General features: G+C 50.6%; 1 protein-coding gene across 4 annotated transcripts in view; it reads right to left on the bottom strand.

Annotated features, from left to right (window-relative positions):
* Positions 1-17,497, bottom strand: part of LOC116942294 (alpha-aminoadipic semialdehyde synthase, mitochondrial-like) — a 56,803-nt gene that overhangs the window by 15,578 nt on the left and 23,728 nt on the right. For 3 of the 4 annotated variants that reach the window (XM_032954014.2, XM_032954012.2, XM_032954013.2), the window contains exons 3-5: positions 14,662-14,791; positions 13,638-13,748; positions 11,624-11,732 (exon numbers count right to left, since the gene is read on the bottom strand). In XM_032954014.2, coding sequence (XP_032809905.1) covers positions 11,624-11,732; positions 13,638-13,748; positions 14,662-14,791 — 350 coding nt within the window. The remainder of the gene's footprint in view (positions 1-11,623; positions 11,733-13,637; positions 13,749-14,661; positions 14,792-17,497) is intronic. The other variant, XM_032954011.2, reaches the window with a different exon arrangement.

Genomic DNA, 17,497 nt, shown 5'->3' with positions numbered 1-17,497 from the left:
CTTGCCGGTGTGTGACGAAGGCGGACAGATGTCTCGGTGGGCTGCCAGGTGTCTTCAAGCCCACGAGAATTTACATTGATAGGCTCAAATGGCGGTGTGGATAGGGGACCCCAGCCGAGATGTGGATCCCAAGGGGTGGTCGCCACGGAACATTGTGGTGCAGCTGGCTGAGAGTGCGACTTGAGAGGAGGACATCGCTGCTGCGCTCCCGGTGTGGAGTCAGAGGAAAGGAGATGCCACACGGTGTCAGAGCTGCTGGAGACCGCAGGAGCAGGAGGATTGGACGCTGCGGAGGCCCTTGCTTACCTGCTTTCGCTGCGGCCAGCTGGGCCACTTCGCGTGGGGTTGTCAGAACCGTCCTCGGGCAGCGACCATGACTCAGGCACCCACAGCTCTACCGACGGCTACATCTCAACCCCAAAAGGCGAGTCGAGACACATCAGACACCCAGCCCATATTGCAATCTCAGGCATCTATGGGTTCGAGGGTCATCTCCACCCGGCATGATACACACATTGACACCGGGCAGCAGAAATTTGTTACGTATGGATGGCCTAGTTCAGGGACGCAGTGGAGGAAATTGGCGCGTCGAGTGATCGCGGCGGCTGCGGGTTCCTCGGCGGTATCTGGGTCTATTCAGGGAATTGAGGTTCGTGTCTTGGTGGACACGGGAGCTTCGGCCACCATTATTTCCGATGTCATTTTTTTATTTTTGCCGATGTCTGAATGACGAGTGCGACCTGTTGTAAATTCTCGTGTCACAGCGAATGGTGGGAGCATGGGTATCATTGGGCAAGTGGAGGCCCGCATCGAAATTGGCTAAGTCGCTGTGGTCGGGCCTGTGCCCTGCCTTTTGGGTACCAATTTTCTAAGAAAATGCTTGTTAAGATCCTGGTTGAACAGGGTTGTGTGGAAATGCCATCGGGTCGCAATTTTTTTTTGGCATCTCTACAAAAGAGTACGGCTGCGTGTGTCACGGTCCAAGCCCTTGCTAGGGACTCGGTGGAGATTCCACCGGGCTCGCAGATGCTTGTATAATTACGCTATGACAAGCGGTTGGGAAAGTTTGATCCGAAGGCGGGCGTCCTTCTGACTCCGTCGAATACGGCGACCCGTGGATTGGCGCTAGTAGGTGCACAGACGGTCCTTCGCCTCGACTAAGAGCTGTTCTTACAAGTGCTTAATGTGGGTCCGGGAATGGTTTCGGTCCAGGCGATCGCATTTTGTGAGAATGATGCCGATGCGACCGGTGGTGTGATTGGTGCAGTGGAACAGACTGGATTTGTGAACGGAATGTGGGCAGAAAGAGCTATGTCAGGAGAATTTGCAGTTGTCTTAAGGTGCAGCGAGGGGAATTGCGATTTGATATTGACCGTACCTCCTTATTGCAACATCATATTGACACGGGGGAGGCCGGCCCTATTCATCAGAACTTGTATCGATTGAGTCCACCAGAAAAAGGACGTGTGCAACAGGCGGTCGACGAGATGTTAGCCGCCAATATTATTTCTCCGTCTACCAGCCCTTGGGGAGCGCCCATCGTGCTTGTTAAGAAAAAGGACGGGAGTCTTAGGTTTTGCGTTGACTTCCGTAAGTTGAATAAGGTTTCCATAGCTGACGCATATCTGCTCCCACGCATGGACTCTATGGATGCTTTGTCCGGTGCGTGTTTTTTTTCTATGCTCGACTTGTCATCGCGGTTTTGGCAACTTCCCTTTGACGAGTCGTCGAAGCCTAAAACTGTGTTTTGCACACCCCAGGGACTCTTCCAATTTAGTTGTTTTCCGATGGGCTTGAATTTGGCTCCGGCCACCTTTCAACGGCTTATGGAACTCGTTTTGACTAGCCTTCAGTGGGACTCGTGTCTCATTTATTTGAATGATATCATTGCGTTCAGCTGCACTTTTGACGAACATCTCCAGCGGCTGCGATCTGTTTTTGTTCGAATGCGATCAGCCAATTTGAAATTGCAACCATTGAAATGTCATTTGCTGCAGAATTCTTGCACTATTTTGGTCACATTGTTAGTGTGAACGGCATAGCCACAGATGCCGAGAAAACGACTTGTGTACATGATTGGCCGACCCCCAAGTCCGTGGGGGATGTGCGCAGCTTCGTCGGGTTTGTGTTGTACTAACCGCAGGTTCGTCCCGCAATTTGCCACGGTTGTTAAGCCCTTGCACGCCTTGATGGCTAAAAAACAGAGGTTCCAATGGGGAGTGGAAGAAGAGGCTGCAATTTTAGCCCTTCATGAGCAGTTGTCCAATGTGCCCACACTCGAGTACCCTGATTTCTCCCTGCCATTTATTCTTGACACAGACGCTACCAATACGGGCATAAGTGCCGTCCTTTCCCAGGTTAAGAACGGGATGGAAAAAGTAGTCGCGTATGGTAGCCGCGTCTTGTCCCCCATAGAACGGCGTTATTGTGTTACACGCAGAGAGCTGTTGGCTATGTTTTATTTTGTACGACAGTACAGGCCTTACCTCTATGGCAGAGAATTAATTATCCGCATGGATCATGCAGCGCTAAAGTACTTCTTGAAGGTTGATCAACCTTCTGGCCAACTTTCGTGTTGGCTTGAATTTTTACAGGAATACTCGTTCCATGTGATATACCGGAAAGGGGTTTGGCATTGCAATGCTGATGCGTTGTTCCGGTTGCCTCAATCGTCTATCTGTGTATGTTCGACCAGTGCGGGCCATTGTAAACCTCCGACGGCGAGCTCAGCTACTGTCATGGCAGTGTTCTAGGACGCTGAGCCCGCCCAGGTTGTTGCAGCTGCGGATAGCGTTTTGCACCTTACGCACTCTGAATGGGTTCGAGATCAATTGGATGATAATTCCCTGACGGCCTTGTGGCGTCGCGCGGAGTTGGAACAAAAGGTTCCCGCGCCTGCTGATGGGCCAGGATGACCTGTTGATGTTGAGGGAAGATATGTTATAGCACTGTCGTCCCCACTGCCCTTCAAGGTAAATTGATTCAAGTGGTGCACGAGGATAAATTGTTGTATCTCGGGGTCCGGAAGACTTTGCTAACGCTGCAGCGTGATCATTATTGGCCGGGTATATCAAGTGATGTGTACCACTTGGTCCAAGGGTGTACGGAGTGTGTGCGTAGGAAACCGCTGCTGAGGAAGTCCCAGCCTCTGCTGCAATCCATTTCGGTTTCATGGATTAACGAGTTGGTAGCGCTTGATATCCTTGGGCCCTTTCCGGCAACTCAAAGAGGAAAAAGATTTCTCTTAGTGGAGGTTGAGCATTTCTCATGATGGCCTATGGCTTGACCGCTGCCTGACCAGTCAGCGGCTTCGATTTCTGAGGCGTTTTTGTACAGATACGTAATGGACAAGGGGGCCGCTGAGCAATTGCTCACTGATCAGGGGCGGAATTTCTCATCGAAACTGCTGTGCGCGGTCGGCGACACTTTGGGCACTAACAAAATTAGAATGTCGCCATATCATTCCCAGATATGATGGTAGAGCAGCTGACAACCATGCTTTGTCAGGCAAATGGATTGGGAATTGAATGTTCCAAGTGTATTAGCTGCGTATAGGATTGCCCCCCCCCCCCCCCCCCCATGCTTCCACGGGATTTTCGCCATTTTTTCTCATGTATGGGAGGGAAAATGTACCTCCTATGGATGCTTATTTGAGTTCGTCGCAGGAAAAAGGGAAATCCAAAGTGCAAATTATGCTGGAACGCATTTCGGCGGCTCAGGAAGCACCCAAAATGAACACTGCCAAAGCACAGGCGGCTAACGAGTGAAATGCGGGGAAACGGGATCACGTACTGCCATGGTCTACAGGTGACAGGGCATGGTGGCATTGCCCGCAGGTGCCAGTGGGTACGTCCTCTAAGCTGCATAAGCCTTGGCAGGGTCCCGTGGAAGTGATCGAGGTCAAACGGCAACAGTGTCTGTATGGGTGGGCCGTCGCCATTGGTTTGTCCACCTGTCTCAGTTGAAACCGTTTGTTCCTCCTCGGGCTGACTCTTCATCTCCGAGAATTAAGCGGCCGGTGTCTTTTGTGTCTGACGAGCCAGGGGTAGTGCCGGCTGGGGGCATACGTCAGAAAGATTGTGTCGTGCCGCCCACAGCGTCTGAGCCCATGACAGTGGATGGACTTCAAAGCCTCCCCAAACGTGAGGAATTTCCTGCTGCCACCGAGCCTGCAGCACCTATGAAGCTGATATAGCCACCTACTTCTCCGGGGGTTCCGGTGGTGTGCACACTCCCTGTGCAGGAGATGAAGACCGTTCCCGTCGACGGACCGGCGTCACGAACTTGGTTTAAATGCTTAAAATTTCGTTAAACATGAATGTCCCTGTGTGCTGTATAATGGAGGGGTGGGGGGGGGGGGGATTGTGGTTTGTTGCTTGATTTGTGATTTTTCTCTCCTCTCCATCTTGTTCCTTCCCGCCATTTTCTCGCTATCCTTTGCCTTGTTAAGTGCTTATGGATTGTTCCTGTGGATTGTTCTGCCTTGCTTAAGAAAGACCGGAGTCATTGCTTCATTAACTCTTTTATTGCTGTACTTTAGTGTTGTACAGGGGTGTTCTTACCAGGAATTTTGTTAGTATTAGCCAGGACGGCTATCTTTTTAATGAGGGGGGGGGTGATGTAATGACAGGGTGACACCTGCTGGCCTGGGAAGGGATTCACGGATATGGGCACAGAAGGAACAACCAATCAGGGAAGGTGGTGTATCTGGGGCAAAGGTAACATGTGGAGTTAGCCGAGATGCTCCGTGAACCTGCTCAAAGGTTCCACGAGAGGGCATGGCCGGAGGCGGGGCCTAGCCACGCCTGGGGGGATATAAGGGGGAGTGGAGTGGACCCAGAGCTCGGGGCTCGTATGTGGGCTCCTGGGTCCTGGCTGTGTCACTGTTCACCGACATCTCTCTCCGTTGTCCGGCCATGTGGAAGATCTCCTGCGTGGTTGCCATCGCGGTCATCATCATGCCGCCAGCCAGGGGCGTGGCCGAGTGAGGGCAAGGGGACCACGCAGAGTGATCGCCTGTGTGTAGCCAGTAGAGACGTTAATATCGAGTGTTGTACTCAGTGTGAGGAAGAATAAGTGTTGGTCTGTGTTGCGCCCAGTGTGAGTAATAAAAGAAGAAGTACCCTCTACACGACGTGTCGCGGAAGTCACTCACTACACAAATGTAAATGCACTTAATTTACAGCCTGTAAAATATGTATGTGTAGTGGCCTTATTGACGTCGGAGACTGTTCTTTGGAGGCAACACGTATTTATTACTAACACTTCAATTACTGTGGCGAATCTGATACTTGAAGAGGTAACGGCCTCTTCACCAATACTTTATAGAGGGAATGTTCCCCGAGCTCTAGCCCATGCTAGCTCCCTGGTTCCCACTATCCTGGTCTTCTCTCAGGAGGCTATCTGACCTGGCCCAGCATCGGCGCAGGTCCCAATCACCAGCCACATGAGTGCGGCCCTCAAAAGGACATCGGGCCTCGCGGCTCTGGTGTCGCACCCTGGCTTGCTTTGCCCGGCCCTCAAAAAGACAGCGGGCCAAAGGAGTTCCAGGGTCTAGCTAGTCGATCTTCTTTCTTCACTGGCTCTTCATCTTGCTTGAATCGAACCGCCCCTCAGCTCTCCGGGCCCCACCTTTTATACAATCCCTCTCTGAGGGATGGGGCAGGGAGGGATCACAGCATCCTCCACAGCCCCCCAGGGTGGTGGCCGTAGCGGACGTGTTTGTGGCCACCGCCCTACAACCGCGTGTCCCCCTCCTGTAACATCACCCCCCCCCCCCCCCTGTACAGCCCACAGCCATCCCGGCTGCAACAACACTTAACAAGAACCCGAATTTCGTGTGCCTCAATAACAAGAACAGAACAACAACAATAAATTACCCCAACCCACCCGCCGGCACCGGAGCCCACGACGCAACACGACCAACCTGACGCGTAGTTCGTGAGGAGAAGAATACCCGGACAGTGAGCAACCATCCCTCACAAAAACCGGCATGATTTAGCACGAGTCCGACTGGCTGGCCCGTCGTACGGGGCAGGAAATGGTGGTCTGGGGGTTGAGGCAGGCAGCCCCTGAGGGCACGGTGGGCTGCCTGGTTCCATGTTCATTGTCCGGCTCTGGTGGCCGATGCGCTTTGTCAGCTGTCAATTCTGGTGTGCCTGGAAGTGGAACAGGCAGTGGCATGTGGGGATCAGGTAACGGTACCACATTCCCCGAGTCGACGGACACATCACATGCTCGGACCCTAGGACATCCGTGGTAGGTATACGGTGAAATTAACGGTTTCAGTCGTGAGGGGTGAACATACCATAGCCGTTTCCCCCACTTAATCCGAACACATTGTGGTCGTGCGACCTGCACAACCTCAACCGGCCCTCTCCATGGCTTCAGTAGTTGAGGGGATGTTGCCAGCGGTACCTGTGGACAGTGTAGCCAGGCCTTATCGCCAGGCTTCCACTTGTAGGTGTGTGTGCGGTGTGCACACAACCGCTTGTTTGCCACTTGGCGAGAGCTTGAATGCTGTGCCGCAGCCGCCCGTGCCGTCAGCCTTATGACGTAGTGTGAGCAGGGACGCGTCCTCCATTTGGAGCCGACCCCGGTCAACGAGGGTCAAATTAAGCAATGAATCCCCACCCGTTTGAGAGCGAGAGCTACCCAGAGCTGGTGCATCAGTGACGGCGTCCAAAACAGTGGATGGGACAACACATTTCAGTTTGCAACGTCCCGATCCAAGGAAACATGCACAATCCCCACCAATGGGCAGTCGCGACAGGGCATCAGCGTTTGTATGGCGAACACCCTTTCGGTAAGTAGTCGTGAATTGGTAGTCCTGCAGGACTTCCAACCATCGAGACAGTTGTCCCGATGGCTGGTCAACACGGAGTGCATATTGTAATGCCGCGTGGTCAGTACGGACAGTGAAGTGCCGCCCGTAGAGATACAGCCGGTACTTTTGGATAAAAAAAAAACGATAGCCAATAGTTTGCGACGAGTAACGCAATATCGCTCTTCTGCCGGCGATAAAACCCTGCTACCGAAGGCGACGACGCGCTCGACTCCTCCAACGACCTGCGAGAGCACTCTGCCAATGCCGGTGTTACTGGCATCCGTGTCGAGCAGAAAGGTTGCAGTGAAATCAGGGTAACACAGTGGCGGAGCACTCACGAGGGCATCCCTGAGGGAGCTGAAGGCGGCCTCCTCCTCAGGACCCCAGCAAAATTTTACACCCTTTGCCGTCAGAGCATGGAAGGGCTTGGCTATGGTGGCAAAGTGGGTGACGAACCGCCGATAGTATGAGGCAAACCCTACGAAGCTACGGACCTCACTGACCGAAGTGGGCGTGGGCCTTGAGCTGACGCACTGAGTTTTAGTGGGATCAGTGGAGATACCTGAATGACTCACTATGTTCCCCAAATACCGCACAGATTCCCGGAGGAGGTGGCACTTCTGTGGCTTAAACATTAATTTAGCGGACCGCATTTTTAGGAATACTGCCCGTAGATGTTCAAGGTGTTCCTCGAACGTCCGGCTGAACACAATGACATCGTCCAGGTAAATTAAACAGGTATCCCATTGGAGACCAGCCAAAACCAATTCCATCAAGCGCTGGAATGTCGCGGGAGCTGAGTGGAGTCCCATGGGCAACCGATTAAACTGGAATAAGCCCACGGGTGTTCTAAAAGCGGTCTTGGGTTTTGACTTCTCGTCCAGGGGAAGTTGCCAAAATCCCGATAGCAGGTCTAACGTGGAGAAATATTGTGCCCCCGCCAAGGCGTCCAATGATTCGTCCATTATGGGAAGTGGATATGCGTCGGCTACAGATATCTTATTCAGGCGACGAAAATCTACGCAAAACCTCAGAGACCCATCGTGCTTTTTGACGAGCACGATGGGGGCTCCCCATGGACTGGTAGAAGGGGAAATGATATCTGCCGACAGCATGTCATTAACAGCCGATTTGACATGCTCCTTCTCGGCAGGGCTTAGCCGGAAAGGATTTTGCCGGATGGGGGCAGCGTCACCCGTGTCAATATGGTGACGTAGCAAGTCGGTGCAACCGATGTCATATTTGTGGTTGCTAAAAACGTCGGAAAATTCAAGCAACAGGGTGCATAGTGCAGCAAGTTGCGAACCGGACAGGTCACTGGATCCAGAACAAAGTGAATCCAACCACCCCTGATCCCGGCTTAGTTCTGTATGTGGAGCGGAACCGGTATGCACATGCCCAATCACCGGCTCTCCCATTGGTGCGGATATTGCGTGAGCGAGCATGGTCCCCTGTGGGACCACAGCCATCCGAGAACCCGCATTTAGAACCATGACGAAGGGATCCCCATCTGCTCACACTATCGTCTGAGCCACCAACAACTCCAGCCCCTTCACTGCTCCGTTCGACGGACCCAAGAGAACCCCATGTGGTGCTACCCCTATGCCGAGAGGTTTTCGCAGCCGCAGGGGAACCAACATTTGCGACCCAGGTGGTACATGTACCACCCTGGCGGTACGTGTACCGTCTGGGTGGCCATTGCTTGTACAGTCGCAGCGGTTGTGCGTATACCGCTGGGGGAAACCAAAATCGCAATGCGGCAGCCCGAAGAAAGTTCAATACAGCCCTGATCAATGAAGATTTTAATTGGCATTTTAGACAAAAAATCTGTTCCCAACAAACATGGGACTGCGAGAGAGGATGAAACCAAGACTGGCCCAGATAGTTTAATATCGCCAATACAAATTCTCGCCCGGATTTGACCGATGATGCCCAAGGATCCTCCGTTTGCCACATAGCATGGAATGTCAATAGGCAGTAATGGTCGACATTGCACAGGGAGTATGTTAAAGATCAGGTCGGATATAATTGTTGCCGACACCCCAGTGTCAACCAGTACTCGAACCTCGACCCCCTCAATAGAACTCGCAACCACAGACAATCCGGCCGACGCAGCAACCACCCTATAAGCCAACTCAGACCACTGACCTGGTCCAAGTGCTCGTCCAAACGCACCACCCCTCACTGAACTGGCGCCCGTGGCGCATGTAGTGTCATGTGTGGCGTGGTGAGTCGTGTGTAGTGTGTGGGGGGGCCGAGCATGTGTGGTGCCGCGACTTGCCGGAGATTGCTGGGATGACCTGGGAGCCTGGGCGTTGTCCGGCCGAGGTCCTGGTACGTGCTGCCGTGGAGCCCGGCACCCCGATGCAACATGGCCTCGGAGGCCACAGTTATATCAGGTGACGAGGGCTGACGATGGTCTTGGTTGCTCCAGCTTGCGCGCCAGATGCTGAGATGGTCGGCCACCTCCAATCCCCCGAACGAGTCGCAGCGAAGACCTCCTCTGATGGCTGGGCATCTCGGGGCTCGCTGCACAATAAGGTGGAGGCGATGAGAGGCCGGTTCCGCTTCAGGACCTCGTGGGCATGAATGTTTGTGGCGACTCGCAACGAGCATATATCCGCATCATCTGCTGCCAGGACGACAAAGCCCAGCTAGAAGCTTCTCCGTTACCATGGCATCGATGCCTTCGCAGTCCATCCGTGGAAAAGCTGCCTTAACGAGGGCCAGAAGAGCTGTGCGGTAGGCGAGAGGCATTTCCTTCGCGCCCTTCCACTTGTCGTGGAAATAGTGGCGACTCACAGATGGCGGCCCGTAGACAGTGGCCATCAACTGAAGCGCTGCCTGCAGTGTAGAATGACGCGATCTTGGGGCTGACACTAGGGTGGCCAGAGCGTCGTCGTCCATAGTCGCTGGGAGGGCGCGCAGCGCCTCATCATCGGACCAGCCCGACATCTCTTGGTGGGCGAGGAAGCATCGTTGGAAGGCTCCCCAGTCGCCTCCGTCAGCTGTGAACACTGTTAAAACGGGCAGTCGCTGCTGGAACATCTGCTCCGTCGCTTGCCGATGATGGCCCCATACAACACTGTCGTACAGTGCAATGGCGGCCCTCTCCGTAGGTCTTAGCGCTTCTGGCGCGGAGATTTCCGGTTGGCTACGGCTGTACCCGTCGCTTGGGGATGACGTGGCGAGCGGTGGTTGGGTGCCGCCTCCCACGTGGTGCGCCCGGCTCCCGCCACCCCCGGAGTCCACCCCGGAAATGGCGGCAATTTCAATTTGCGGCATCGTGTTAATGGCGGGAACGGTTGTTTGCCGCCGATTCTCCCCCCTCTCTCCCGCCCCCGCTCCTCCCGTTTGGGTAATTTCTTCAAGTATGGAGGCGGCGGCGAGCAGTAATTCGGCGAGGCGGGAGTGAGCATCCCGAAGGCCACCCCTCGACTGTGGCGGCATGCCCGGCGGCTGCGATGGCTGTTGAAGCGCTGGCATCGCCCCAGGCTTCCTCTCCAACTCGTGCGGACCCACCTCTCGCAGGGTCGTCAACTTGCCCTGGTTCGCGCGCACGAACTGTGTTCCTCGTGTCCATCTCGTGCAGGTAAAAACCACTTCTGACACCAGTTGTAATGGCCTTATTGACGTCGGAGACTGTTCTTTGGAGGCAACACGTATTTATTACAAACACTTCAATTACAGTGGCAAATCTGATACTTGAAGAGGTAACGGCCTCTTCACCCTTACTTTATAGAGGGAACGTTCCCCGAGCTCTAGCCCACGCTAGCTCCCTGGTTCCCTCTACCCTGGTCCTCTCTCACGAGGCTATCTGACCTGGCCCAGCTTCGGCGCAGGTCCCGATCACCAGCCACACGAGTCCGGCCCTCAAAAGGACATCGGGCCTCGCGGCTCTGGTGTCGCACCCTGGCTTGCTTTGCCCGGCCCTCAAAAGGACAGCGGGCCGAAGGAGTTCCAGGGTCTAGCTAGTCGATCTTCTTTCTTCACTGGCTCTTCATCTTGCTTGAGTCGAACTCCTCTCAGCTCTCCGGGTCCCACCTTTTATACTGTCCCTCACTGAGGGGTGGGGCTGGGAGGGATCACAGCATCCCCCACAGCCCCCAGCGTGGTGGCCATAGCGGACGTGTTTGTGGCCACCGCCCTACAACCACGTGTCCCCCTCCCGTAACACCTCTACATATGTATATGTACGTATATTTTAATTATTTCGCACTGTACGTAGCCAACCATGCTAATTGGAGGGGCGGGATATCGAGGGTATTCTTATCCTTGTATAAAGACGACTTCGAGGCACTTGTCTTGAGATGGTTTTCTTTTATTAAGAAGCCACGTGCTCACACTCGGACAGGGAGACCCCACTGCAACAGCCCCGAGTCTCCTGCGCATCTCCCTTATATACAGTCCGAGGCCATGCCCCCATTCCCAAATCTTCTCGCTGGTTCTAGACCGCTCACTCTACCAGCAAACACGACTGTCCTCTTCCGTCACCTGGCAATGATCCCATTCTCGATCATTCCCATAGCCACCAGTCCATTTGTACTGCAGGCTTACTCCCCTGTCATTACCGCCCGTGGCCACTAGTCCACTCACACCGTAGGTTGACTCTACTGTCATTACACATGTGTATTTACATGCTTTTTTTAAGCCAGATATTTATATCAGTGTTGGCTACAAAGTCTATGGCTTAACTATATGTATGTTGAACTTCTTTTGCGCCGAATCAGAGGTGCAAAACTACAGATGAAACATTCATGAAATTACGTAGAGACCATGGACAACTCTCCTTCATACCTGTCCACCCAGCTCCCTGGCCTTGTCAAAGCTCCTCATGGCGAGCATGTGGTCGATGCCAGGGTCCAGCCCCATCTCGTTGAGGACTGTGATGCCGGCGTTGCGGGCACTGGGGAACAAACTCAGCTGGAAGCATTTGGAGAGGACTCAAATCTCATTGGACAATACAGAGACAATTTAAAAACAATATCGATTTCAGCAGGGCCTTTACAATACGTGACAAAAATCATGGAAAATATTCTACTTTTGATGATTTAAAATCTGTTTTCATCCCATATATAAACGTACCAATTACAAAGTCAAGTCTAAATGTAACCATAATAAAATGCAGAGTGAGATGGTTTTTATCTGTTTGCGCCCCTGAACCAGTTGTAAATTCTACATTGTTATGGCGGTGTAATTCTCACCATAGAACAACTTTTATCGACTTCCCACAAAGTGGTAATATTTTCATTGATCCCAGAGGTGGAAGACTGGGTCGGTCCTCATTCAGAATTTGAACTCAGAACCTTCAGACTGAGCCAAGCATTCTACATTAGTATTCACCTATATGAACTGAATAGAATAAAATGCCCGCTTGCCACATGTTTGTACAGTGAGGGAAAAAAGTATTTGATCCCTTGCTGATTTTGTACGTTTGCCCACTGACAAAGAAATGATCAGTCTATAATTTTAATGGTAGGTTTATTTGAACAGTGAGAGACAGAATAACAACAAAAAAATACGGAAAAAACGCATGTCAAAAATGTTATAAATTGATTTGCATTTTAATGAGGGAAATAAGTATTTGACCCCTCTGCAAAACATGACTTAGTACTTGATGGCAAAACCCTTGTTGGCAATCACAGAGGTCAGATGTTTCTTGTAGTTGACCACCAGGTTTGCATACATCTCAGGAGGGATTTTGTCCCACTCCTCTTTGCAGATCTTCTCCAAGTCATTAAGGTTTCGAGGCTGACATTTGGCAACTCGAACCTTCAGCTCCCTCCACAGATTTTCTATGGGATTAAGGTCTGGAGACTGGCTACGCCACTCCAGGACCTCAATGTGCTTATTCTTGAGCCACTCCTTTGTTGCCTTGGCTGTGTGTTTTGGGTCATTGTCATGCTGGAATACCCATCCACGACCCAATTTCAATGCCCTGGCTGAGGGAAGGAGGTTCTCACCCAAGATTTGACGGTACATGGCCTCGTCCATCGTCCCTTTGATGCGGTGAAGTTGTCCTGTCCCCTTAGCAAAAAAACATCCCCAAAGCATAATGTTTCCACCTCCATGTTTGATGGTGGGGATGGTGTTCTTGGGGTTATAGGCAGCATTCCTCCTCCTCCAAACACGGCGAGTTGAGTTGATGCCAAAGAGCTCCATTTTGGTCTCATGTGACCACAACATTTCACCCAGTTGTCCTCTGAATCATTCAGATGTTCATTGGCAAACTTCAGACGGGCATGTATATGTGCTTTCTTGAGCAGGGGGACCTTGCGGGCGCAGCAGGATTTCATTCCTGCAGCGCCCGCAAGGTCTATGGTCCCAGCTGCCTTGAGATCATTGACAAGATCCTCCCGTGTAGTTCTGGGCTGATTCTTCTGTGGACAGGTGTCTTTTATACAGGTAACAAGCTGAGATTTGGAGCACTCCTTTTAAGAGTGTGCTCCTAATCTCAGCTCATTACCTCTATAAAAGACACCTGGGAGCCAGAAATCTTGCTAACATGCGTTTTTCTGGATTTGTGTTGTTGTTGTTATTCTGTCTCTCACTGTTCAAATAAACCTACCATTAAAATTATAGACTGATCATTTCTTTGTCAGTGGGCAAACGTACAAAATCAGCAGGGGATCATATACTTTTTTCCCTCACTGTATGTTGAACTTCTTCGCCACCATACATAGCCAGAAGTGCTACTCGTTTGTACTCATCAATAATGTCAAATCACTGCTCCAACGATGGATGTGAGGGTGCTCTAGAGTACAATGAAGCTCCTCATCCCGCAGCTTCTCAAAGACTCCTCACTGCTGACCTTTCATCCAGCTCCATCATGGCAGGGGAAGTGTAACTGGGCGTCACCAAGTCGACAGAGTGGCTGATGCAGTGTCGTGCCACCATGGGATGCATTCCGTAGGGCAAGAGGCTGAAGGCAACATGCAAAGGGCAACATGGTAAGCTACAAAATCATCATCAGCATCCATAACAATTATAGTAGTGATCGCACACGTGCCTTCAGTTTGCGATTGCGACAAATACCCCCCCTTGGTTCGTCAGCATATAAAAGCCAGGTTGTCCAATTCATCAACATCAACCAGTCTCAATCCACTGCTGGATGATATGTCAAGCTGCCAACAACTCCCACGATCCCTTGATTCAACAAATCCATGCAACACTTTAACATGAGCAGTTTGCATCGCTCCTAACCTCTGTCCCAATACTTTTGGTAATATAGAGGCATGTCAATGCATTGTGAATTACCTATTCTAGGGGTTAACATTTATATGGTCATTTTTTTTGGGATGACTGTACTCATAAACAATTGAAGGGTGTGTGGGCCACTCTTCACTTCCCATTAATTATAATAGAAATCGATGTTTAATGTACTGTGTTTCCAAACAAAATCCCACTTCACTGGCAAAGGAGACGGCAATGAGAAATGGGCTCAGGCACAGCACGATGATGGGTGCTGCTCAGGCCGCCCACTGGCGGTGATACGCCTGACAATTTGTACCAAAGTGCAAATATATCTGCACAGCTGTGCAAGGAACACATTGAGTTTATTGGGTCGATCATATCTGGTTTCAAATTAATGACGTCCATTTTGCCTAGATTGTGACCATGCAAACTATGGACCATATACGGTAATTAACGAATGGAGTCTGAGCTTCTTCGACGGAGGAGGAACAGCAAATTGAAGTCTCTCCTGAAGCCGTCTCGTCGTGGCTAGCATACCTCGGCATTGGCATTTAGCTCCTACACTTATTTCTGCCACCATACGCAAGGACAGAGGAGAATTGGGACGATGATGCCGGTAGGCGTAAGAGTAAAATATATACCTTATAACAAGGTCATGTGCTTTGACGAGACTTGAGAGCTCCTTCTGCTCCTTGGAGACGTCAATGACAACGGCTAAGATGTTCTGGTATCGCTTGGCCTTCTCTGTCACCTGCCAGGCTGGGACTGATGCTGCACCGCACACATACCCGCACCGTCAACCGCTCTCCTCAGCCATTCCTTCCCCCGCACTTCCAGTTATCACGGTTGGATACGTAAGGCGCGAAAGAACTTTAACATAAATACATTCTCAAAAGCGCAGATCCGCACGCCAGCACACACACACACTCCAATAACACACATTCCTCCATATTAACCAGAGGATGATAGTCGTGCATTTGTCCTCGACAGGAAGAGATAATGGTGCAGCGGCTAAAATAACCGTATCATAACACTGCTGGTGGAAGGCCATGCATGAGGATGATCTCTAGAGAACACCTCCTGAATGAATTTCACCTTTGCTTCCAGGCTGGCCGGATGTCTTTGACAAGGTGGGAGTACCCACACTTTACCCCACCACATGGGACCTGCCAATCGACTGTGGTGTAAGCATCTACCAAGCAGTGGTGTAATGCTGTGGCAGCCTCTCGAGTACTCTATGAGAGAAAAAAACAATGACAGAACTTGTATTCTGTTATGCCGTACAACATGGGATTATGTTGAGTTTAAGGAAACGGTGGTGTGTGATGTAAGGTTAATAATGGTGACTAGGGAAGAGTCGGGGGGGGGGGTCATCTGTGCTTGTTGTTTTAACGATTTTCTTCGCGTGGGTAAACAGTACCACATCACGTATACACAGAGCCGTCCCTAGGAGTATGGCAAATCGGGGCGACTGCCCCGAGCCCCGTGCGTTGGGGGGGGGGGCTGCGCTTCGACGTCACGGCATCAGATTTAATACTGTAGATTATTGATCATCTGCCGCGTGATCATCTGACTTAAAACAATTATCCGGTGGTCTCTGGGTCAATCTAGCGAACCACCGTAACAGCTGACTGAATAACTGCGTCCCAAATAATCATCCCATGCAGAGTCTTCGAGATTGGACTGCTAAGTACGGTACAGTAAATACGGTAAATTATTACAGAAGGATATTTATTTTTTGCCTATTTGAATGTTTATATTTATGCCAATTTCATATAGCAAACAACTTTAAAAGACAAAAAAACATATACACAACATCTAAAAATATAACGGGAAACAAGAATGTGCAAAAATAAGATATTTTAAATTGTTTAGTGATTATCCGGCGTTTTTGAAAATGCGGCATCCTCTTCCCCCCCTAAGGCGAAGGCGCTGGGATAATCGATGATCAACTGGACTTCCAGTTGAGTTCGAAGGCTTTGGGTTGGCCCACACAGTGCCCCGGGCACCACACGCTGCGTATGTCAAAGCTTTCTGCAATGCCCCGTTCTCAGAATTACCCCGTAGCTTTGATAGAGATATGAATATTTTTTTGGAGCATTTTTTTTAACCTTCATGTCGCTGTCATAGATCACAACTTGAAGGTTAAGCAAGAGAGAGAATTCTATGTACAGGGACTCCTCTACTTATGAACGAGTTAGGTTCCAGAGGTCTGTCCATTCCAAACATGATGTACGGCATGTGCACTAACACAGGGAATGGCTCTGTGTTAGTGCCACTGGTTCTTCATGTTCTGCAGATGTAGATGCCACCACCGCCATCTATTGCGTGGCAGTCGGACTTAAGACTCTCGGTCCGAACGGGCAACTGGACATACAGGCAGGTTTGTTCATATATCTCTGAAAGTTTGTCAGTCGAGTGTTCGTAAGTAGAGGAGCCCCTTAAACAGACGGCTTGATCCACACATGACTAGAGCAGCAGCCAAAGCATATTGTGTTTAGTGATTTGCATACCTGTCAACCTCCTATCAGTGTCTACCTTATTACAGACTAATTCAGGGCCTATTGGTCACACCGTGCCCTTATAAATCTCAACGTTCATCCTAAAAAGTTCCAGCACAAGGGAGAAACGCAAACAAATAGACAAAAACATTTGTTTTGCCCGTATTGAAATGGCTGTACGCCGTATGGACCTGAAAACTCAATTTCCCTGTACAAGAATATGGATAAACCGTATGGGTTGACAGATATGGATTTGACCCATCCTTGCAAAGCAAAATAAATGGGGAGCCAGTGCCAGGTTGTTAGCGAAGCCACTCTAATAAGCCGTAACAGTATTGTGTGGAATGACCCAGACAATGTCAAACTTCAGAAACACTCTTAGAAGAAGGCAAAAATAAACTTCAATGGACAGGTTTTTAGTAAAACTCAAACCTGGTGAGCCTCAACCAGATCCAAGTCGAGAAAAAGGACGGAAAAAAGAAGAAAACCCAGAATTTCAGCTTCCTGAAGTTTTAATGGAAAATAACATCTCCTCCTCCTCCTCACCACCATCCTCATAGGCTATCAACTCCTCTCAGCAAGGTAAAGTGATGTTGAATGTTATTTTTATTTTTTTATTTATACATTTGTAGTGCCTTGGATTCACTCGGACGACAATCGCCTTTCTTCCACCGTCACTTTTATTTCCATCGTTCCGCACACACACACACTATAATTTCACACACACACACTATAATTTCACACACACACTATAATTTCTCCTCTCCGCGCTCCGCCCACTCGAACACTCGAATTCCCCTCAGCACCATCCGCTCATACTCCTTGTCTCCACACACAGTCTCTTCTTCTCTCACCGCACACACAGTGGTTCTATCTCTATCGCCTCACACACAGTGACTCGTCTATCTCTTCACACGCAGTGACTTGTCTATCTCTTCACACACAGTGACTTGTCTATCTCTTCACACACAGTGAC

The sequence above is a fragment of the Petromyzon marinus genome, chromosome 14 (genome assembly GCF_048934315.1).
Source record: "Petromyzon marinus isolate PM22_M1 ecotype Great Lakes invasive population chromosome 14, UKy_Petmar_22M1.pri1.0, whole genome shotgun sequence".
Lineage (NCBI taxonomy): Eukaryota > Metazoa > Chordata > Hyperoartia > Petromyzontiformes > Petromyzontidae > Petromyzon > Petromyzon marinus.
The sequence above is the reverse complement of the archived record's forward strand: the minus strand, read 5'-3'. Positions and strand labels throughout refer to the sequence as shown.